The sequence below is a fragment of the Schistocerca cancellata genome, chromosome 11 (assembly GCF_023864275.1).
Source record: "Schistocerca cancellata isolate TAMUIC-IGC-003103 chromosome 11, iqSchCanc2.1, whole genome shotgun sequence".
NCBI lineage: Eukaryota > Metazoa > Arthropoda > Insecta > Orthoptera > Acrididae > Schistocerca > Schistocerca cancellata.
In genome coordinates this window covers 170,676,910-170,701,082 of record NC_064636.1, presented here as the reverse complement: position 1 = coordinate 170,701,082, position 24,173 = coordinate 170,676,910, and the positions used below count along the sequence as shown (strand labels likewise).

General features: G+C 42.1%; 1 protein-coding gene across 2 annotated transcripts in view; it reads right to left on the bottom strand.

Annotated features, from left to right (window-relative positions):
• LOC126108767 (poly [ADP-ribose] polymerase tankyrase-1-like) overlaps nucleotides 1-22,061 on the bottom strand; it is a 65,000-nt gene extending 42,939 nt beyond the window's left edge. Inside the window, exon 1 of one of the 2 annotated variants that reach the window (XM_049914120.1) lies at nucleotides 21,963-22,061. Coding sequence is in view for 1 of the 2 variants with exons in the window: in XM_049914119.1 (XP_049770076.1) it covers nucleotides 13,152-13,158 (7 nt within the window). In the remaining variant the exon portion in view is untranslated. Of the gene's footprint in view, nucleotides 1-13,151; nucleotides 13,268-21,962 lie in introns of those variants that run through there. The other variant, XM_049914119.1, reaches the window with a different exon arrangement.
• Nucleotides 22,062-24,173: the final 2,112 nt, after the last annotated feature.

The following is a 24,173-nucleotide window of genomic DNA, read 5'->3' as shown; positions in this document are numbered from 1 at the left end:
CTTTTTCCCGAGTGCATGCAGCTTTACTGTATGATTAAATGATGATGGCGTCCTCTTGGGTAAAATATTCCGGAGGTAAAATAGTCCCCCATTCGGATCTCCGGGCGCGGACTACTCAAGAGGATGTCGTTATCAGGAGAAAGAAAACTGGCGTTCTACGGATCAGAGCGTGGAATGTCAGATCCCTTAATCGGGCAGGTAGGTTAGAAAATTTAAAAAGGGAAATGGATAGGTTAAAGTTAGATATAGTGGGAATTAGTGAAGTTCTGTGGCAGGAGGAACAAGACTTCTGGTCAGGTGACTACAGGGTTATAAGCACAAAATCAAATAGGGGTAATGCAGGAGTAGGTTTAATAATGAACAGGAAAATAGGAATGCGGGTAAGCTACTACAAACAGCATTACTGTGGCCAAGATAGATACGAAGCCCACACCTACTACAGTAGTACAAGTTTATATGCCAACTAGTTCTGCAGATGATGAAGAAATTGAAGAAATGTAAGATGAAATAAAAGAAATTATTCAGATAGTGAAGGGAGACGAAAATTTAATAGTCATGGGTGACTGGAATTCGGTAGTAGGAAGAAGAAGAGCAGGAAACGTAGTAGGTGAATATGGATTCGGGCTAAGAAATGAAAGAGGAAGCCGCCTGGTAGAATTTTGCACAGAGCACAACTTAATCATAGCTAACACTTGGTTCAAGAATCATAAAAGAAGGCTGTATACATGGAAGAAGCCTGGAGATACTGACAGGTTTCAGATAGATTATATAATGGTAAGACAGAGATTTAGGAACCAGGTTTTAAATTGTAAGACACTTCCAGGGGCAGATGTGGACTCTGACCACAATCTATTGGTTATGACCTGTAGATTAAAACTGAAGAAACTGCAAAAACGTGGGAATTTAAGGAGATGGGACCTGGATAAACTGAAAGAACCAGAGGTGGTACAGAGTTTCATGGAGAGCATAAGGGAACAATTGACAGGAAATGGGGAAAGAAATACAGTAGAAGAAAAAATATAGAGGCTTATCTCACTAGCGGTAAGATAGATACTGCCTACAGGAAAATTAAAGAGACCTTTGGAGAAAAGAGAACCACTTGCATGAATATCAAAAGCTCAGATGGAAACCACTTCTAAGCAAGGAAAGGAAAGCAAAAGGTGGAAGGAGTGTATAGAGGATCTATACAAGGGCGATGTTCTTGAGAACAATATTATAGAAATGGAAGAGAATCTACATGAAGATGAAATAGGAGATTTGATACTACGTGAAGAGTTTGACAGAGCACTCAAAGACCTGAGTCGAAACAATGTCCTGGGAGTAGACAACATTCCATTAGAACTACTGACGGCCTTGGGAGAGCCAGTCCTGACAAAACTCTACCATCTGGTGAGCAAGATGTATGAAACAGGCGAAATACCTTCAGACTTCAAGAAGAATATAATAATTCCAATCCCAAAGAAAGCAGGTGTTGACGGATGTGAAAATTACCGAACTATCAGTTTAAAAAGTCACAGCTGCAAAATACTAACGCGAATTCTTTACAGACGAATGGAAAAACTAGTAGAAGCTGTCCTCGGGGAAGATCAGTTTGGATTCCGTAGAAATGTTGCAACACGTGAGGCAATACTGACCCTACGACTTATCTTAGAAGCTAGATTAAGGAAAGGCTAACCTACGTTTCTAGCATTTGTAGACTTAGAGAAAGCTTTTGACAATGTTGATTGGAATACTATCTTTCAAATTCTGATGGTGGCAGGCGTATAATACAGGGAGCGAAAGGCTATTTACAATTTGTACAGAAACCAGATGGCATTTATAAGAGTCGAGGGACGTGAAATGGAAGCAGTGGTTGGGAAGGGAGTGAGACAGGGTTGTAGTGTCTCCCCAATGTTATTCAATCTGTATATTGAGCAAACAGTGAAGGAAACATAAAAATTTGGAGTAGGTATTAAAATCCATGGAGAAGAAATAAAAACTTTGAGGTTCGCCGATGACATTGTAATTCTGTCAGAGACAGCAAAGGACTTGGAAGAGCATTTGAACGGAATGGATAGGGTCTTGAAAGGAGGATATAAGATGAACATCAACAAAAGCAAAACGAGGATAATGGAATGTAGTCGAATTAAGTCGGGTGACGCTGAGGGAATTAGATGGGGAATTGAGACACTTAAAGTAGTAAAGAAGTTTTGCTATTTGGGGATCAAAGTAACTGATGATCGTCGAAGTAGAGAGGATAAAAAAGGTAGACTGGCAATGGCAAGGAAAACGTTTCTCAAGAAGAGGAATTTGTTAACATCGAGTATAGATTTAAGTGTCAGGAAGTCATTTCTGAAAGTATTTGTATGGAGTGTAGCCATGTATAGAAGTGAAACGTGGGCGATCAATAGTTTGGACAAGAAGACAATAGAATCTTTCTAAATGTGGTGCTACAGAATAATGCTGAAGATTAGGTGAGTATATCACGTGTCTAATGAGGCACTGAGTAGAACTGGGGAAAGGAGAAATTTGTGGCATAGCCTGACTAGAAGAAGGGATCGCATGGTAGGACATGTTCTGAGGCATCAAGGGATCACCAATTTAGTATTGGAGGGCAGCGTGGAGGGTAAAAATCGTAGAGGGAGAGCAAGAGATGAATATACTAAGCAGATTCAGAAGGATGTAGGTTGCAGTAGGTACTGGGAGATAAAGACGCTTGCACAAGATAGAGTAGCATGGAGAGCTGCATCAAACCAGTCTCAGGACTGAAGACAACAACAACAACAACAACAACAACGGCATTTTATACAGGGTGCTACAAAAAGGTACTGCCAAACTTTCAGGAAACATTCCTCACACACAAAGAAAGAAAATATGTTATGTGGACATGCCCGGAAACGCTTACTTTCCGTGTTAGAGCTCATTTTATTACTTCTCTTCAAATCACATTAATCATGGAATGGAAACACAGAGAAACAGATCGTACCAGCGTGACTTCAAACACTTTGTTACAGGAAATGTTCAAAATGTCCTCCATTAGCGAGGATACATGCATCCACCATCCGTCGCACGGAATCCCTGATGCGCTGATGAAGCCCTGGAGAATGGCGTATTGTATCACAGCCGTCCACAATACGAGCACGGAGAGTGTCTACGTTTGGTACCGGGGTTGCGTAGACAAGAGCTTCCAAATGCCCCCATAAATGAAAGTCAAGAGGGTTGAGGTCAGGAGAGCGTCGAGGCCACGAAATTGGTCCGCCTCTACCAATCCATCGGTCACCGAATCTGTTGTCGAGATGCGTACGAACACTTCGACTGAAATGTGCAGGAGCTCCATCGTGCATGAACCACCTGTTGTGTCGTACTTGTAAAGGCACATGTTCTAGCAGCACAGGTAGAGTATCCCATATGAAATCATGATAACGTGCTCCATTGAGCGTAGGTGGAAGAACATGGGGCCCAATCAAGACGTCACCAACAATGCCTGCCCAAACATTCACAGAAAATCTGTGTTGATGACGTGATTACACAATTGCGTGCGGATTCTCGTCAGCCTACACATGTTGATTGTGAAAATTTACAATTTGATCATGTTGGAATGAAGCCTGATCCGTAAAGAGAACATTTGCACTGCAATGAGCATTGACACATTGTCGGATGAACTATTCGCAGAAGTGTACCCGTGGAGGCCAATCAGTTGTTGATAGTGCCTACACACGCTGTACATGGTACGGGAACAGCTGGTTCTCCCGTAGCACTCTCCATACAGTGACGTGGTCAACGTTACCTTGCACAGCAGCAACTCCTCTGACGCTGACATTAGGGTTATCGTCAACTGCTCGAAGAATTGCCTCGTCCATTGCAGGTGTCCTCGTCGTTCTAGGTCTTCCCCAGCCGCGAGTCACAGGCTGGAATGTCCCGTGCTCCCTGAGACGCCGATCAATTGCTTCGAACGTCTTCCTGTCGGGACACCTTCGTTCTGGAAATGTCTCGATACAAACGTACCGCGCCACGGCTATTGCCCCGTGCTAATCCATACATCAAATGGGCATTTGTAAACATTGCACTGACTGCAAAACCACGTTCGTGATGAACACTAACCTGTTGATGCTACATGCTGATGTGCTTGATGCTAGTACTGTAGAGCAATGAGTCGCATGTCAACACAAGCACCGAAGTCATCACCTTCCTTCAATTGGGCCAACTGGCGGTGAATCCAGGAAGTACAGTACATACCGACGAAACTGAAATGAGCTCTAACATGGAAATTAAGCGTTTCCGGACACATGTCCACATAACATCTTTTCTTCATTTGTGTGTGTGAGGAATGTTTCCTGAAAGTTTGGCCGTACCTTTTTGTAACACCCTGTATTATTACAGAGCCTGACGTACGTTTTTGCAGTGATAGTCTTGCAAAACGACTTGACAGTACGCTAGTACTTTTGCAAGTGTTCGAAAAACACCGAATTTGCCTCACATTAGTAATTATATCCCTGCTAATGCGTCCTTTTTTTCTGCTATTTCTGCGTATTTATTTTCTCATTTTTGCTACCTAAAGCACAATTTTTCTTACTGGTGACTCTTTGAAGTGTTTATTTAACGCATTTTACGTACTTGCTCCCTGTTTATTAAATAAATAGTTGACTGAGTAAGAAGGGGGAAAAATGGGCGATCGGAGAATAAATGTACTGTAAAGCAAATACAGTTGATCATGTAACAATCAACGTATATAACACCATTAAAGGAAGTGGAAAGTGACACAAATGAAAGAGTTTGGGGACATGTTTACTAATATTTTACGCTTCTTAATCAAATGGAGAAGAAAATAAATTGAAGGCAAAATACAGCAAAGCAGATGAATGTGTACTTTGATTAGCTACACCATTGTGTTTTTTATTTGATTTGTGCAGAAAATGTATTTAAGCTGAATGCAGAAATTGGTAGGTGCTGTGGAAAATTAAAAATAGTTGGTATAGCATCTACCTTCAGCCACACACGTCCAAATTTTTGTCTGTCTAAACATTCCTCTTCAAAGTGTTTTGAACATACTTTGGAATATTTTGTGGGGACAAAATTACTCCTCATTTTCTGAAGCCACGTCTTTACTCATTGCTCATCCTTCGGCAATCTAAAATATAAATCACACATAATCATTCTCCCTGTCCTAGACACACTTGTCATGGTCTCCTACTGTAACTTTATAGTAAACAAAAGGTTTGGACACACATATTATACGAAGACAATTACAGACTCCCACTCTATTGAATTTACCTGTCTCCCGTCTTTCAAATCTATATACATAATCGACAAGTCACTGATAAATGCGTGGAGGATAGTATTTGCTGAAACAACTAACCATTCCCTTTCCTGTTCCACTAGCAAATTTACGAGACGAAGCGATTGTTTGAATACTTTTGTACGAGCCGTAATATCTCTTATATAGTCATAAAATCGTAGAAAATAGTAGAATCAAAGCCTTAATTATAATGCGTCTCGAATTTTTGAAACATAGTACCCACGAGAAGTTACTATCCCTCCTTTCGCATATTTTTCTTTGCATCCGTAGCAACAACAGTAATTTACCATCGTTATTACACTGTCAACAAACGGTGAAAACACAACAAAAACTCTTGATAATATGAACTTCAAACGCTGATGAAAGCACACACGCACAGCGAAGTCTCGAAAACACGTGACAATCCTGGTTTAATGTTGACAACATGCGCAGAACGCAATGCTCGCTCCAGAGATATTTACTCTGAGCTAGAACGGCGGGTTTGGATGACTAAAAATCTGTTGTCTGAATAGCAAGTACAGCAAGCAATCGGTGATTTACTTACATTCCGTTCGCGTGCGTTTTTTCATTATTTCCTTTAGTAATTACTGTATTTCGTATAATTAAACGTGTTTAGTAAAAAATTAAGACAGTGCAGACGTGTCTGCGCAATGTATCGCCAGTGATATGACAAGCGGAATAATCGGTATAACTTTGTGGAACACCCTGTACGCAGGTGTTGCTTGTGGCAGGTGGCAACTCGGCAGTTGGACGTTCAGTTTGCTGACTTCACTGCAGCCTTCTCGTTGTGCTTTATATGACGTACCAAAATGGATCGTCTGAACAGCGAACTAATTGTTATGGAAGTGCAGAAACACGAATGTACGTACGACACACGGGACGAAGAGTATACAAACAGAGAGAGAGAGAGAGAGAGAGAGAGAGAAAGAAGGAAAGAGGGAGTTGTGGCCAGCAGCTACAGCAGTCGTTTTGGAAGAAAGGTGGGATAGTCTGACAGAAACAGAAGTCAGCTCTTGCCGAGCACTGATAGCAAATATTTTAGTAGCATCTATAAACAGTATACACTGAAATGTATTCAAGAATAAAATGTCAACAAGTAAATTTTTAGACTAATAAAACTAGTCTTCATTGGAAGAATTTAGCGCAACGATATTGTCATGGTACACGTCCTTAAGAGGAGCAGAAGTAATCAACACAACAATATCTGATACTTTTGCCGCTATTATTCCCTTTTGTTCTGGTTCAAATGGCTCTGAGCACTATGGGACTTAACATCTGCGGTCATCAGTCCCCTAGAACTTAGAACTACTTAAACCTAACTAACCTAAGGACATCACACACATCCATGCCCGAGGCAGGATTCGAACCTGCGACCCTAGCAGTCACGCGGTTCCGGACTGAGCGCCTAGAACCGCTAGACCACCGCGGCCGGCTCCCTTTTTGTTCTATATGCATGTCAGCGTGTCATCAAAACTGAAGCCGTCATGTTGTGTCACAAAGATGTGAAGCGTGCAAAATCCCTGAATGACAGTATGCCACATCTGCGTCGATTGGAGAATGAAAAATTACCCATTTATTATATAAACTGGCAAATGCACATTCTATGTAACGACGTGCTTGTGACAGCCTGTAGTTAAAGACTTTGTTCATCAGTCAGGGTTTTTTTGTCGGACAAGGTCTCATTAAGTTGCTACTCATTGCGATAACCTCATCGACTACAAACAGGTAAAGTATTAGAGTGAAATTTTCACTCTGCAGCGGAGTGTGCGCTGATATGAAACTTCCTGGCAGATTAAAACTGTGTGCCGGACCGAGACACGAACTTTGGACCTTTGCCTTCCGCGGGCAAGTGCTCTACCAACTGAGCTACCCAAGCACGACTCACGCCCCGTCCTCACAGCTTTACTTCTGCCAGTACCTCGTCTCCTACCTTCCAAACTTTACAGAAGCTCTCTAGCGAACCAGGTTCGCAGAAGTAAAACTGTGAGGACGGGGCGTGAGTCGTGCTTGGGTAGCTCAGTTGGTAGAGCACTTGCCCGCGAAAGGCAAAGGTCCCTAGTTCGAGTCTCGGTGCGGCACACAGTTTTAATCTGCCAGGAAGTTTCAGGTAAAGTATTTGCAGACCACAACGATCATTCAAAAGTGGTGAAACAGCTGGCAAATTCAATGTTTCATTGTAATTTTTTTTTAAATGAAACAACAAGTTTACTGTTACCTGTCACCGTTTTATTTATTTCCACGACGCGTTTCAAAGGTTTAAACTTCCTTTGAAACGCGTCGTGGAAATATATAAAACGGTGACTGGTAACAGTAGACTTGTTTCACTAAAGGGCTAACCTAAAATGTTCGCATTTAAAGTAATTTTTTAACTAATTCAGTAGCTTTGAACATATTAGTCTTCTTGATGACCAACCAACGTCTATGAATCTGAAACAATAGTTGCTGTCTGCTATGGGTATCAGTACTATACAAAAGCACTTCTTGTAAAAGTAATATTCGCTACCTGATCTGCACGGTTTAACGACTCTGACGTGTTTTTCATCTATGGATCCCACACAGTGAGGGAAGTTCGCTGTCTTCTCATATTCTTCCACTCTTCTGTGGTCTTCGGTTTCATGTATTCCCCTCTTAGCATCTGTCAAATGACCATGCATGTGTCTCTAATAACGGCAGCAATCGTACATCAGGAGAGAAGAAATTCAAAATTAGAACGCATCGAATTCCCACGCCCTGGATACCTGATAAATTTGGTTTGATCCACTGAAAATGGTTGGTGAAAGCTTGCGAATTTTCTTTTTATTAATTTTTTTGCACAAAGCGTTTCGGGAAATCAGTCCCATTTTCAAGTGTGTCTTCTGTATGTTATGCCATTTATTCGTGATGTTCTACATGTGTGATGTGCTGATTGTTCTGTTGTCTTTACTATAAAGCACAAAAGCACTTGCAATTTTTAATTATGATCGATCTTAATATTGAGAGCAATAAAAAAATTAATCGCATTTTTATACATTACAGCAAAGAGCAAAGAACAATGCAGCACTTGACACATGCGAAACATCGCGAATAAATGGCATTTGAGAGAGAAAGAGCAACTGAAAATAAGAACCGTTCGCTGAAACACGTCGCGCTGAATACAAAGGAACATTGTGACTGGCAGCAGAAACGTTATTTCGTAAACGAAACTAAAATTATTTCATTTTAAGTAGCAACTATTAAATAAGCACCAGGTAACTACATAAATCTGAAGCACTTTTATTCACGATCTATCAGAGATAGAAGTACAGAAAAGTATGAAAGAGTCATGCATGAAAATCGTGAAAAACCTCGGAAGAAATGGTGATTCTGCTATTTCTAGCAAATTATATGTATTTTACAAATAGTCGTCTTTCCTTCAAGGAGTGTTTTAACAAAGGACAAAGTAAGAATCACACATTATTGTCGTTAGATGTGTAAATTCACTGGTTGGGCTGTAGCAGCTGTTTCAGTTGCCTTTATATGAAATAATGTCCTGTTAAATTATATAGAAAAACGTTAATTTTCAGAACTTATGGGAATGTGAACACCGTTGTAAGGGATCAAATTACAGTGACATCTGGACCACCACGTGCAGTCCACAGCTCGCGGTGCCGCCACGGCAGCTCAGCGTGTTCGATCAAAGGGTTAGCTGGCCTCAGTAATAAAAAGAAAAAAAAAAAAAACTGAGTTAATCGATCAACGATGAAATTGAACAACCGCCATGCGACATTCGTTCCGAACAAATTCGACGACCAATAACGAAAAAAAAAATGAGATAAACGAAAACAAAGGTGGTTAGCGTTGCTGCCTCTGGATCACGGGGCGCCGAATTCGATTCCTGACTGGGTCGGGGATTTTTTGTGCCCGGGGACTGGGTGTTTGTGTTGCACTCATCATGTCATCACCATTCGCGACCGTGGCAAGGTCGTACTGTGCAAACTGGTCACTGATAACCGAGCAGTCGAGCGCTTCACAAATCAGACATACGTCATCCGTCTGCAGGAAGTACGCTGAGGCAAAAATATAAGTCAAGGGAACAAAATTCATTCGAGGAGCAACTTGTACAAGTGTCAAAAGGGCATTCGGCATAATCTACACCCCCAAGTGCCTGACACGGATGAGATATTTCTCATGTCGCAACTTCCTTTGATTAGGAAACTGAAAATTCAGGACGAACTTGACTTCTGGTTTAAATTTATTCAGATTTTAAAATCTTATGAAACCCCACGCCTTCCCCTTCTCCATCTTCACCAAGTGGCAACACAGTTAAGCAGACTGCAGTACAACAGCCGCGCGGGATTAGCCGAGCGGTCTCGGGCGCTGCTGTCATGGTCTGTGCGGCTGGTCCCGGCAGAGGTTCGAGTCCTACCTCGGGCATGGGTGTGAGTGTTTGTCCTTAGGATAATTTAGGTTAAGTAGTGTGTATTTTTAAAGACTGATGACCTTAGCAGTTAAGTCCCATAAGATTCCACACACATTTGAACTTTTTTTTTTCTTGCAGTACAACAGTACTAAAGCGCTGTATCAATTTGTAGTGTACAAGGACTTCTAACCCTATGCACTAGTATTAATTAAAATAGTTCAGATGTGAACTCTGACCACAATCTATTCGTTATAAACTGTAGATTAAAACTAAAGAAACTGCAAAAAGGTAGGAATTTGAGGAGATGGGACCTGGATAAACTGAAAGAACCAGTGGAAAGGGGGAACGAAATACAGTAGAAGAAGAATGGGTAGCTATGAGAGATGGAAATAGTGAAGGTAGCAGAGAATCGAGTAGGTAAAAAGACGAGGGCTAGTAGAAATCCTTGGGTAATAGAAGAGATATTGAATTAATTGATGAAAGGAGAAAATATAAAAATGCAGTAAATGAAGCACGCAAAAAGTAATACAAATGTCTCAAAAATGAGATCGACAGGAAGTGCAAAATGGCTAAGCAGGGATGGCTAGAGGACAAATGTAAGGATGTATAGGCATATATCACTAGGGGTAAGATAGATACTGCCTACAGGAAACTTAAAGAGACCTTTGGAGAAAAGAGAACCACTTGCATGAATATCAAGAGCTCAGATGGAAACCACTTCTAAGCCAGGAAAGGAAAGCAAAAGGTGGAAGGAGTATATAGAGGGTCTATACAAGGGCGATGTTCTTGAGAACAATATTATAGAAATGGAAGAGAATCTACATGAAGATGAAATAGGAGATTTGATACTGCGTGAAGAGTTTGACAGAGCACTGAAAGACCTGAGTCGAAACAATGTCCTGGGAGTAGACAACATTCCATTAGAACTACTGACGGCCTTGGGAGAGCCAGGCCTCACAAAACTCTACCATCTGGTGAGCAAGAGGTATGAGACAGGCGAAATACCCTCAGACTTCAAGAAGAATATAATAATTCCAATCCCAAAGAAATCTGGTGTTAAGATGCGAAAATTAACGAACTTTAAGTTTAATGAGCCACGGCTGCAAAATGCTGACACAAATTCTTTACAGACGAATGGAAAAACTGGTAGAAGCCGACCTCGGGGAAGATCAGTTTGGATTCCGTAGAAATTTTGGAAGACGTGAGGCAATACTGACCCTACGACTTATCTTAGAAAATAGGTTAAGGAAAGCCAACCTATGCTTCTAGCATTTGTAGACTTAGAGAAAGCTTTTGACAATGCTGATTGGAATACTCTCTTTCAAATTCTGAAGGTGGTGGGTGTAAAATACAGGGAGCGAAAGGCTATTTACAATTTGTACAGAAACCAGATGGCAGTTATAAGAGTCGAGGGGCGTGAAAGGGAAGCGGTGGTTGGGAAGGGAGTAAGACAGGGTTGTAGCCTATCCCCGATGTTATTCAATCTGTATATTGAGCAAGCCGTAAAGGAAAGAACAGAAATATTCGGAGTAGGAGTTAAAATCCATGGAGAAGAAATAAAAACTTTAAGGTTCGCCGATGATATTGTAATTCTGTCAGAGACAGCAAAGGACCTGGAAGAGCAGCTGAAAGGAATGGAAAATGTCTTGAAAGGAGGGTATAAGATGAACATCAACAAAAGCAAAACGACGATAATGGAATGTAGTCGATTAAATCGAGTAATGCTGCGGGAATTAGATTAGGAAATGAGACGCTTAAAGTAGTAAATGAGTTTTGATACTTGGGGAGCAAAATAACTTACGATGGTCGAAGTAGAGAGGATATAAAATGTAGACTGGCAATGGCAAGGAAAGCGTTTCTGAAGAAGAGAAATTTGTTAACATCGAGTATAGATTTAAGTGTCAGAAAGGCGTTTCTGAAAGTATTTGTATGGAGTGTAGCCATGTATAGAAGTGAAACGTGGGCGATCAATACTTTAGACAAGAAGAGAATAGAATCTTTCGAAATGTGGTGCTACAGAAGAATGCTAAACATTAGATGGGTAGATCACCTAACTAATGAGGAGGTACTGAATAGAGTTGGGAGAAGAGAAATTTGTCGCGCAACCTGACTAGAAGAAGGGATCAGTTGGTAGGATATGTTCTGAGGCATCAAGGGATCACCAATTTAGTATTGGATGGTAGCGTGGAGGGTAAAAATCGTAGAGGGAGACCAAGAGATGAATACACTGAACAGATTCAGAAGGATGTAGGTTGCAGTAGATACTGCGAGATGGGCTGAAGACCACAACAACAAAAACAATTTTTAGCATTCTGATACAAACATTAGAAAATAAAAAACACGACGTACCGAAAAGTAACAGGGAGTTTTTCTTTTGCACTGATACATTCCCTCTTGTATATGTTCCTTTTGGAAATACCGCCTCTGAGCGTGCTCTAAAGCATTTCAAATCCGTTAACAGACGCCTTCGAAACGCGTCGTGGAAATAAATAAAACGGTGACTGGTAACAGTGAACTTGTTGTTTCATTTAATTGTCTGAATTTGCCTTCAATTTCTGTGTAGCAGCAAAAACTTTCCCTTTGTTGATCTCTCGCTTAATATCGGATGAATCCAGTCTTTTTCTCTCATATCGTCGTTTCCGACGTCTGTCGACTAGAAATGGGGAAACTCGTTCATCCTTGGGAACTAGTTCACTGGTGATCGCTCTTTTTTGGGAACCATTGGTTTTTACTCGTTCACCGATCATTTGTGTTTGGTACACGGTTCTTATGAAAAATTGAAAATTAGTAGCAAAGGTGATTGAAAATGAAAGACACGAAGAGGGGGCACTTGTCTCCCCCCTGGAGTACAGAGTTTTTATTCGTAACAGAATTCTCACACAATTGTAATTTTCGTGATTCTGCAAAACCTCTCGTTTAGCCAACTATAGCGTTATGTGGCTGATCGCAGTGAAATAATATTAAGGTGGCGCACGAAAAACCGGCCCCGAGTACAGACTGCTCGCTAATTACGCAGGATTTGTTGACGGCTACGAGCGGAATAGATAAACATGTAATAATTAGGCAGTGAAGAAATAACAAATGAGCTATTGCAAAGAACAACTTCGAAACAATAGATGACGATTGGTTTGCGACAATCGGGGCCGATTTTTCGTGTGCCACCCTGCACCACTGAAATATTATTGTAGAAGTTATCGTATTCTCTTTACAAAATGTGACAGCATACACTCGATTATGGAACGCGGACTTCATTCGATTGTTATGTCGGTCTACCTTCCATAACAATGAACATGCTCTTTTACCTTGGATAAAAAAAAGACAAAACTGTCACTTCCTTTACATGTGTAATAAAAAAATCTTGCCATTTTAGAAGAATTTCATCTGTCGTTTGTCGACATAGTGAAGTAAGCTGATATGCTTTTTTGTTACCTGAAAATATGTATTACATACCACGTAATTTTATGTAACTTACATAATTATGAAATACAGTTTAATTACCGGTCATGGACGCTGAATAGAGTACGAAAAGAAACAGAAGTTCAGAGTTCAAAAGAGGTATGAAACGAATCTAGAACGGGCGTGCGCAGCAAACGAAACAAACAACTGTATACTGAACTAGCTACGACGAGATGTTGCCGCAACCTTCGCAGACGCACTACTGACGGGATTTCCCTATGCTCCACGCTGCGCCAGTAACGCATCCGGGTGGCCAGCACCGACCAGTGCCTTGACTTCTGCGTAAATTACGTCACACACGCGCGTGGAAAAACCCGCTCAGGCCAAGTGGGGCACCAAGGAAATTGCGAGCTCCACCTGTGCGTCAGCCACGCTACTCCGTATTTCCCTCCCTTATCCTGCCTCCCCCTCCCACCCCCACCACCCCCTGCAACCCTTCATCCAGTACGATTCCACCTGTTTGGCCGCATTGCGTCATCTCCAGGGTCAATGCCCTACGTCTTTCGGCCTTGAGCTGGTGACATGCGTATACATCCGCCAATGCCACGTGCCTCCTTTGGCTATTTTTCTTTCATTTCACAATTTAGAACTCATGGGTGACTGGAATTCGGTAGTAGGAAAAGGGAGAGGAGGAAATGTAGTAGGTGAATATTGATTGGGGCTAAGAAAAGAAAGAGGAAGCCGTCTGGTAGAATTTTGCACAGAGCACAACTTTATCATAATAACACTTGGTTCAAGAATCATATAAGAACGTTGTATACATGGAAGAAGCCTGCAGATACTGACAGGTTTCAGATAGATTATATAATGGTAAGACAGAGATTTAGGAACAAGGTTTTAAATTGTAAGACATTTCCTGGGGCAGATGTGGACTCTGACCACAATCTATTGGTTATGAACTGTAGATTATAACCGAAGAAACTGGAAAAAGGAGGGAATTTAAGGAGATGGGACCTGGATAAACTGACTAAACCAGAGGAAGTACAGCGTTTCAGGGAGAGCATAAGGGAACAATTGACTGAATGGGGGAAAGAAATACAGTAGAAGAAGAATGGGTAGCTTTGAGAGATGAAGCAGTGAAGGCAGCAGAGGATCAAGTAGGTAAAAAGACGAGGGCTAGTAGAAATCCTTGGGTAACAGAAGAAATACTGAATTTAATTGATGAAAGGAGAAAATATAAAAATGCAGTAAATGATTCAGAAGGATGTAGGTTGCAGTAGGTACTGGGAGATGAAAAAGCTTGCACAGGATAGAGTAGCATGGAGAGCTGCATCAAACCAGTCTCAGGACTGAAGACCACAACAACAACGAAACGGTCTTAGTGTATGACAGCCTACTTCATGAATAAGAATGACAACTCAAAATGAAGGGTTACGTTTTGAATGTAACGAAACCTCTACATCGTAATGGCAGAAAGTTTTTCAGTGTCGCCTAACATAAGAGAAAATGAACTGAAGTGAACTCTTTGAAAACGAAAAATCATACACTGAAAAGCCAAGGAAACTGGGACACGTGCCTAATGTAGTGCCGCAGCCCCCGCGAGCACGCAGAAGTGCTGTGACGTGGCACGGCATGGACTCAAGTAGTGACTGGAGTAGACTCTGCTGGTCCACTGACACCATGAATCCTGCAGGGCTGTCCATAAATTCGTAAGTGTACGAGAGGGTGGAGATCTCTTCCGAACAGCACGTTGCAAGGCATCCCAGATAAGCTCAATAGTGTACATGTCTGCGGAGTTTGGTGGCCAGCGGAAAGTGCTTAAACTCAGAAGGGTTTCCCTGGAGCCACTCCGTAGCAGTTCTGGATGTGTGGGGTGTCGCACTGTCCTGCTGGAAATGACCAAGTCGGACGGGTTGCACAGTGGACATTAGTGGATGCAGGTGATCAGACAGGATGCTTACATACGTGTCACCTGTCAGAGTCGTTTCTGAACGTGTCGGGGGTCCCGTATCACTCCAACTGCACGCGCCCCACACCATTAGACAGCCTCCACCAGCTTGAACAACCCCCTGCTGACATACAGGGTCTATGGACTCGTGAGATTCTCTGCACACCCGTACACATACGAAGCTCGCCCGACCAGGCAACATGTTTCCAGTCAACAACATTCCAGTGTCGGTGTTGACGGGCATAGTACGATCGTAATCTTTGTTGAGTGTCTTTTATTTCCCTTGGTGTGTAGACAGTATGTGTGCCAAACTGATTACCAGACTATTATTACAGCCTAGCAGTGCAATCAATTAGTGCTTAACTAGGAAATCAGAGTTTACATGTTTAAATGTGCCCTCTCTTTCACTGTGACTGTCTCCCTCTGTCGCCCCTCTCAATCTCCTTTACTCTCGCTTACCACTTTTATCAAATTTGTTTTACATTTGCTCTGTCCACTGCTTGTCAATGTATTGTTCCTCACTCTGTCTGTCTAAATGTAACTCGGTTTTATTTCATGACCTAATATAATGTGGTTCTTGCTTCCCCTTGCTTGGATGTACCACATCGTTTTAAAAGCTGAAAGTTTTTTTTAACATGTAGTGAAAACCAGGAAATATCCTGCATCCATGTGCTAGTAAACCTGTAAAAACAATACACAGAACCTTAACTGTCCATACCATACGAAAAAAAAATTATTTGCTCTCCATCCCATTTATGTAGGCGCCAAAATAGAAAACACACAACATAAAATATCACTATAGCCAATCTAGTATTCTGAGTAAAAAGACATTACTATTGTTATTGTTTTTCTTTTCTTTTGTGTAATTTAGCTCCTTATTGCTTTCAATGTTTTCTGATTTCGTTCTAGTTACACGTATAAATGGTTGCTCTCCTTTCCACAAAAAGCTATGTTATTGTGCTAAACTGCATAAGCAAGCACTAACGAATGTAGTTCGAGCAAGCACTCACAAATTAAAGACACCCACGAAAACAAAGACCTGGACACTAGCAAGAGAGATCAATTTATCGTACTGAAAAACGTAACACATATGGTGTTTTGTAAAACGTAATTTGTTATTCTGTAACAAAAAGTATACACACGTTAAAAAAAAGGAAAAAGATCGAAGTCCTCTCATTTTTTTCTAAATGTACTTTTTTTTCAACACAGGTCCTATTATTTCAAATATATGGCATTTCAAAGATAGCATAATGTCCAATCGTAATTGGCTGTTTGCTAGTTTTGATTATTACAACAAATATTATATCAATAACCATCGATAAGTAAATGATCAAAAGTATCATGTTTTCCTTGATTTGCGAAACCCTTGCAACTTCAAGTCACACAGAGCCGTTTTGCACCACAATGCTTCGACCAGCAGACACTGTGGCCGGCGCCACCGGCCAGTTAACTTGCGTAGCTGAGAGCCGTTGCTAATGTAACGAGAACGAATAGTGACACGAGCGATTTTTTTTTAAAGTCACAAAATTTATGTTAAAAAATATATCGGCTCAACCACTTGTTTGTAGTGTAAAACACTAAGATTGACGTGTTTCGGAAGTCAAGCTTCCATCGTCAGAATACTAAAAACTAAAAGAACGTGTTAAAACTCGCTAAAATGGAACATGCACCAGGCACAATAAAATTGATAATAGAATTAAAACATCGTGGCTACTTCCCTTGTTGCAGCCGTGTCTTCCAAGGTGCATCTCCACATAGTCGTCAAAATATAAAAAAACTCTAAAATGGTGTCGCCTATGGTGTTCAACATCTAACCACATGGCTCCCTCCTCTATCGCCGTAGACCGCCCGTGCGTCTTCGTTGACACCACACACCACGTAGCCGAACACGACACTGAAACGCGAGTGAGCTCACGCGCAAGTAAACAAGGAAGCCACAGAGGTGTCCATACAAACAGATAACGTATGCATGTTCCAAGGACCTCATGACATAATGGTATCCTACCAATTGCGAAAAATGTGGTTACTAAAAGAAACCAGTGAAATGTTTGAAAAAGTTATTTGTATCACAAGTTAACTGTTCATTCAGTGTGTTCTGATTATCCACGCTATGTATCGTAATTTCCAGCTGTTCTAGTAGATCCAGCTTTTTGCCTTTGTCCTGTCTATGTAAAATAACGAGATCCTGATCTATTCCCAACACGGGGTGCCCCGTTTCTCAAATATGCGTGGCAACAGCTGACTTTTCGAAATTATTGATCCTGAAAGCATCGCTATGTTCTTTTTAACGTACTTTAAAGGACCTACCAGTTTGGCCTACACAGCTTGCCTTGCACATGTCACACTGAATTTTATAGTCCCCAGCTCTCTCATATTTATCGCTTTCCTGCTGTAAATTATTTCTTAGTTTAAATCGCAGCGTATTATTGGTCTGTAAAGCGGTATCAACTTTAAAAGGTTTGAAAATGTTAGCCACTTTTTGCGAAATATCACCGAAGTATGGTAATGTGACTTTCGTAATATTATTTGCGGTATTTTTCCTTGCATTCGCGCGCTACTTCTGTCGTATTAATTTACTGACAGCGTTTTGGTGATATCCGTTAGCTCTGGCTAGTTGTTTCACAATGTTCAGCTCAGTCATTCTGTCTTCTTCATTCATACGGACTCTATCAAAGATCCAAAAGCAGAAAGTTTCTGGCTATTAGGATGGCAGGAATTATTTTGCATCAACACATCAGTTGTGGTTGGTTTCCTAAATATTTTAAAAACATGCCTACCATTTCGTTTCTCAATACTTAGGTCGAGAAATTGCAGTTCACCATTTTTCTCTTCTTCTACAGTGAATTTAATTTTACCGTGTAACTCGTTAAATTTATTTACTATTTCTGCAACTTCTTTTTCTTTCCCATCAATAAGAAGTAGCGTATCATCTACATAGCGTTTGTAATGTACAATTTTATCCACGGGATGTTGCGGGTTAACGAGGAGTCTTTTTTCCAAATGATTTATAAAGATGTCTGCTATGGTTCCAGATATACTGGAACCCATAGCCGGTCCATCTTTTTGCATATTAAATTTATTGTTAAAAGAAAAATAATTACATTTCAGAACGAATTCTAACAGTTCGATGAATTCGACTATTTCTTGCTGAGGCAGTGTTTTGTACTTAAGCAAATTTTGTTTGATGACCTTCACGGCTTCATTTACCGGCACATTCGCATAAAGGTTTTTAATGTCTAGAGATACTAGGCGGGCCGTGTCAGCAAGTTTTAACAGGTTTTTACTTTTTATTATTCTGATGATGGAAGCTTGACTTCCGAAACGCGTCAATCTTTGCGTTTTACACTATAAATAAGTGGTTGAGCCGATATATTTCTTAACATTGACATTCACAACCACGACCTCCGATCCAGTATGGATAAAATCAAAGCACAAAATGTATATTTTTACTGCGAGAATGGAGGTGATAACCCGATTCTTCGACTACTGTAGACGATGAATGTCATGAAAATTCAATGCATAATGCAGTTGCTAAACGTTATTTAAAAATTCCCTTCGTGGGACCTTACTGATATAGAATCATCAGCTACGATTTTCTGTGGATGCAATGCCGATTCCAGAAAAACTTCATTGGTGTACCGGCGAGGTGCTGGGACTAAAGATACTTATTACTGCATGAACTTTTATAGACGACCTCATTCATTCCGACGAAGCATGTGAAAGTCTATTCTTTGGAGCTGAAGAATTTCCGATGATGAAGATAATGAGCCAGTCGAAAAGAAGGCCAAAGACAAGTATATTCCGTTGGAGACAGGAGTAGCGAGACTGGCAAAAGAACACGTCACGTGTTACCTACAAACTCTACAAAGCTCATGCAAAAACACCTATTAATGTTTTCATTCTCTGCCCTTTCAAATGTCGTATGTGAAGTAATATGACCAGTGTTGCAAAATATATGCAATAAAAAAAATGTTGGCCGCTACTTGATCCAGAGATTCACGGATTTCGGAGACTGGGTGCTAAATAAACGCTTGACCGCCGCCACCTTCCTGCCCACAGCGGCAACGCACCGGCACAAGTGCGACGCGCTAAAACTTCACTTGCGACATTCTCGAATTTTTTAACGAGGAGAGGTCCCCAGCGGTGCGATAGACTTCTTGAAATATACGGTGATTTAGGTTAAGATCCCACTTGCCATTCTGCAGCCATTCACCCTGGTGGACCCTCGGTTGCGAGTAAATGACGAAAAAATAAAAAAATGAAATTTTGTGTGACACTCAGTAACAGTCAGTGTGCTCCCTGCCGCCGTTGGATAAGCAGCTGCAGCAGCAAGTCGTATACTCCTAGCTCACTCATTTGTTACATAGTTTAATTCTTAATTTCTTTGCGTGTTTTTGGTACTTGCATTGTTTAATTCATAAATTTCGGGCGTATTATAGTATTTGAGAGTTGTAGCATCACGTTTTAGTACTCGAATAGTGTTAAATCGCGTAGTCTCCTTCCGCCGCCGAGCAGTGTGTCAGCAGTGCACAAGTGGCAGCATTACTGCATTTACTAGGCAATCTTGTATTTTATTAACCGCTTCAATTTTGTGTCGTTTTGTTTGCGCTCTCTGTAGATTAGTTCAGACGTTCTTTGCACAGTTTTTAGCATGGATAGGGACTGCAACTGCTGTGTTCGGATGCAGGCTGAGTTGGCATCCCTTCGCTCCCAGCTTCAGGCAGTGTTGGCTTCGGTCACACAGCTTGAGGCTGTTGCCAATGGGCATCACTGTGGGGGTCCGGATGGGGGTTTGTCGGGGACGGCCAGCTCGTCCCACGCATCCCCCGATCGGACTACGACTGTGGTTGCCCGGGATACTGCCCGCATTGAGGCTGATCCCTCACCTGTGGTAGAGTGGGAGGTCGTCTCAAGGTGTGGCAGGGGGCGAAAGACATTCCGGAGGGCTGAACGGAAGGCCTCTCCAGTTTGTCTGACGAACCGGTTTCAGGCTCTGTCTCAGGCTGATACTGATCTTCAGCCTGACATGGCTGCTTGTCCTGTTCCAGGGGCCGGAGATGTTTAACAAACTCAAGTGGCAGACTCTGCAAGAGAGGCGCTCTGCATCGCGGTGTAGCTTGCTCGCCAGGTTTCGAGAGGGTGCGTTTCTGGATGAGGTATCGAATATATTGCTTCCCCCTACTTATACCTCCCGAGGAGATCACGAATGTAAAATTAGAGAGATTAGAGCGCGCACAGAGGCTTTCAGACGGTCGTTCTTCCCGCGAACCATACGCGACTGGAACAGGAAAGGGAGATAATGACAGTGGCACGTAAAGTGCCCTCCGCCACACACCGTTGGGTGGCTTGCGGAGTAGAAATGTAGATGTAGATGTAGAATAATAACGCAGCTTTACGTAGTGTGGTCGCGTGTTATTATGGACAGGATATCAGTTACCCAGGCAAGAGGTCGTGGGTTCCAGTTTTGTCAGCTGCACTAATTCTTTTTATTTCTAAATCTTTATCGAAATTACTTCGATCATTATTGTTATTCGATTAACTGGTTTAAATGAAGTTTTCATTTCTATTCCTTTGTCACATTTCAATCACTGCAAAAACTTTTTCATTTGTTTCATTTTTTCTTTATATCATTATTGTTCCAATCGGAATTTTTGTGAATATGAATTCAACTATAATATTTAATTATTTGAAAACTCTGATCTATTGGTTGAAAAACAGTAAACGAAATAACCTATTTATGTTTGTACAATGATGTGAAATATCTATTTTCGTTAAAAGATGTGCGTTTTTCTGCATAGTAATTGTCATACACAGATTTAATACCTAAATACCTAGTGCCCTAGGGACAAAATAAAGCATACGAAAATTGAAATGAAGGACAGGTTTATAAGCGAAACGGAATTCAAACAAAATGATAAATAGACATAATGAACGCAATAATGTGGACAAAAAAGCAGGGTGATAAAAGCAATTTCAACAAAATTAATACATAACATTGTTGAAAAACACATGAACAAAGATTTCAAGCGCGCAAAGAGCGACAGGAAGAAAAATGACAGGAAGTGACAGCAAGGGAGTGGATATTATGATCAAAATTATGTGACAAAGGAATGGAATTCAAAAATTGCATTTAAACCAAATAACTGAATAAAAGTAATGATCAGAGTCATTTCGATAAAGATAAAAAAAAAAAAAAACAAAGAATTTGGAACACCTCACGAGATTCAAATGCACAACCTCTTGTATGTGAAGCTGCCATCCTATCCGTTATAGCACGCAACCAAGCTATGTAAAGCACATATTTTAGCGCTACTCAGTGTCACACAAAATTCTGATTTTTTTTTTTCGTTAATTACTCGCAAGCGAGGGCCCACCGGAGTGAATGTCTGCGTGTGTGATAGATAGAATCTTAAGCTATATCAGCGTATAGGTAGTTTCGAAAAGTCGATCGACCGCTTGCGACTTCTCCTTGTAAGCAGTACGCCTTATTAATTACGAATTACGTTGTCCTCCTAACGAAGTACTAAAAGTGTACAACGTTTGGAGTGATAGTGATGATGTTTTGTTTCTGGTACGTTCAACTGCGTGGTTATCGGCGCCCGTACAAATTCCCAGTCTTTCCGATTTCGGCACTATCACGAATTGTGATGGAAAGATGAGCAGAACACAAACACCCAGTCCCCAGGCGGAGAAAATCCCCGACCCGGGCAGGAATCGAACCCGGGACGACGTGATACAGAGGCAGCAACGGTACCCACTAGACCGCGAGCTGCGGACTTGAACTAAATCCGTGATCCAAACGTCGCGGCCGCGCTTTGTGGGATGTAAACAGGACGTTCTGTCATTTCGCGGCTAGCCAAAACCAGCAACGTATTGTGCAACAGTCGAGAGTACACATAAGTTTCATTTCTCGTAAATATGCTCCCGGGATCAATGAAGGTGACGAGTAACGTGATGGCTCCTACCTGGCGTGTACGCACACACATACACACACAGAAATCTGTTATCCTGCAGAGACGGAAGTCAGCGCTGCCCGTTCTGCGATGTCCTACCGCTGCCACGCCACGCAAGTAACTGTTCCAGAACAGAAGCGGCAGCACCTCTGCAGTCACATGACTCGCCCCGCCCTCCCCCCCCCCCCCCCCCGCCAGAGTCCTGGACTGCTGGAGGGGGAGAGGTGGCGGCCGAACGGACACGGCCTGATCGCGTCTTGCAACATTTTTCCTGTAATACGAGGTTTGTCCGTAAAATACGTATAAAAGTTGAATAATAACTTTATTTTACAATTATTCAGGTATTACAATATGGCCTCCTTCAAAGTACTCGCCCTGAGACGTGATACACTTCTGCCTACGCCGCTTCCACTGTTGATAACATTGCTGAAAGTCTTCAGTTGTGATGTTGTTCAGTCGGCGTGTCGTTTCCGCCTCGATGGCTTCCACATCTCTCAAGTGCCGACCCCGAAGCACCATTTTGCATTTCGGGAACGTGAAGAAGTCACACGGGGCTAGATCGGGTGAGTAATGCGGGTGGTCTGTCACGGTGATTGAGCTTCGGGCCAAAAACTCACGCACGACGAGCGACGTGTGAGCGGGCGCATTGTCGTGATGAAGGATCCACCTGCCCCCCTCTTGCCAACTCCGGTCGAACTCGGGCCACACGAGCTCCGACACGTGTCAGAACTGCAACGTAAACATTTCCGTTCACTCTCTGGCCGGGAGCGACAAATTCCTTGTGAACAATGCCCCTAGAATTGAAACGTCCCCTTAAAAAAGTTAGTGAAAGATTCTGCTGGTAAAACTACTGATAGGCATAGTTAGCGAATGAAAGATTTTGATAGAGAACAAGCAATGTAATTACCTTAATAGTGTTCAAAAGTCATAATATATATACAGCAGTTGATGGCATCCAGTCTTACAAATTTACTGTCTCTGATGGACACACGTCCAGATCATCCGCTCTCAAAACTCCGCCATCCCTCTCCGCACATCCACCACTGCTGCCGGCTCACCTCTTAACTGCGCAACGCTACGCGCTGTTAACAGCCAACTGGCCAACACTACAGTAGCATATACTCCAACAATGCAAACCAACCACAGCCTTCACACAGCACAGTTAGTGATTTTCATATAGAGCGTTACGTGGCGTTACCAACATAAAAACCTAAAGAGCCTCCTTACAGAATCAAAGAAAACAATCAACATTGTCTTCACATTGGACCTTGATTTTCGCGACCATTTTGTTCTCGGTTCTCCTGCTAGTTTCCATTCCTTGCTCTGAGATTTGAGCTCCACATCGAATTCGTAAAACCAGGACTCGTCTCCAGTGATGACTCGGTTGAGAAAGTCCCGTCGTTCCTCTGCTTCCAACCAATCCTCACAGCACTCAACCCTCTTTGCTTTCTGTTCTGGCGTCAAGAGCTTCGGTACGATTTTCGCACGCAATTTCTTCATTTCAAGTTTTCGTGTCAGGATTTCGTGAACGATTGCTTTGGGGATTGACAGCCCGTCAGCAGTCATTCTGACTGTCAATCTACGGTCTTTAAGAACACAAAGCCCGAATTCGTTCAACATTTGCATCGGAACTCGATGTCGACGGGCGTCCTGGGCGAGGGTCATCGTTCACTTCTTCTCGGCCATCCCGGAACCTTTTTAACGACTTGTTCACGGTCGATTCCTTCAGAGAATTGTCCCCGTAAACCTGTTTCAAACACTCAAAAATCTCACGGCCATTCTTGCCTAGCTTTGCAAGAAACTTGATGTTGGCGCGCTGTTCCTCAATCAGAGAGAGCTCCATGCCGACGGCAGGTGAAAAAGGTCGACTGTCAACAAGCTGCCGCACACTCCCACCTCCACGCAGAGTGCTCTGACTCGAACTGAGCGTTGATGGGATTGATTACAGCAGTAGTCCCACCTGGCGGTGGCTGCAACTTGTAACATAAAGACATTATTCAACTTTTATACGTATTTTCCGGACAAACGTCGTATATCGACTAATAACTTCCTGCGAAACCACTTACACACAAGCCCAACGAAGGCAAACGAACAACAGGGATTGGATTTGGCCGGGCGTTTGTCACCAACGCATTGCCGTTCGGTCCGTCATCCTCACCAAAACAACGGCTCGGGACTAGGCTGTTGTAAAAATACCGATATATCGACACTCTTCCGAAATGT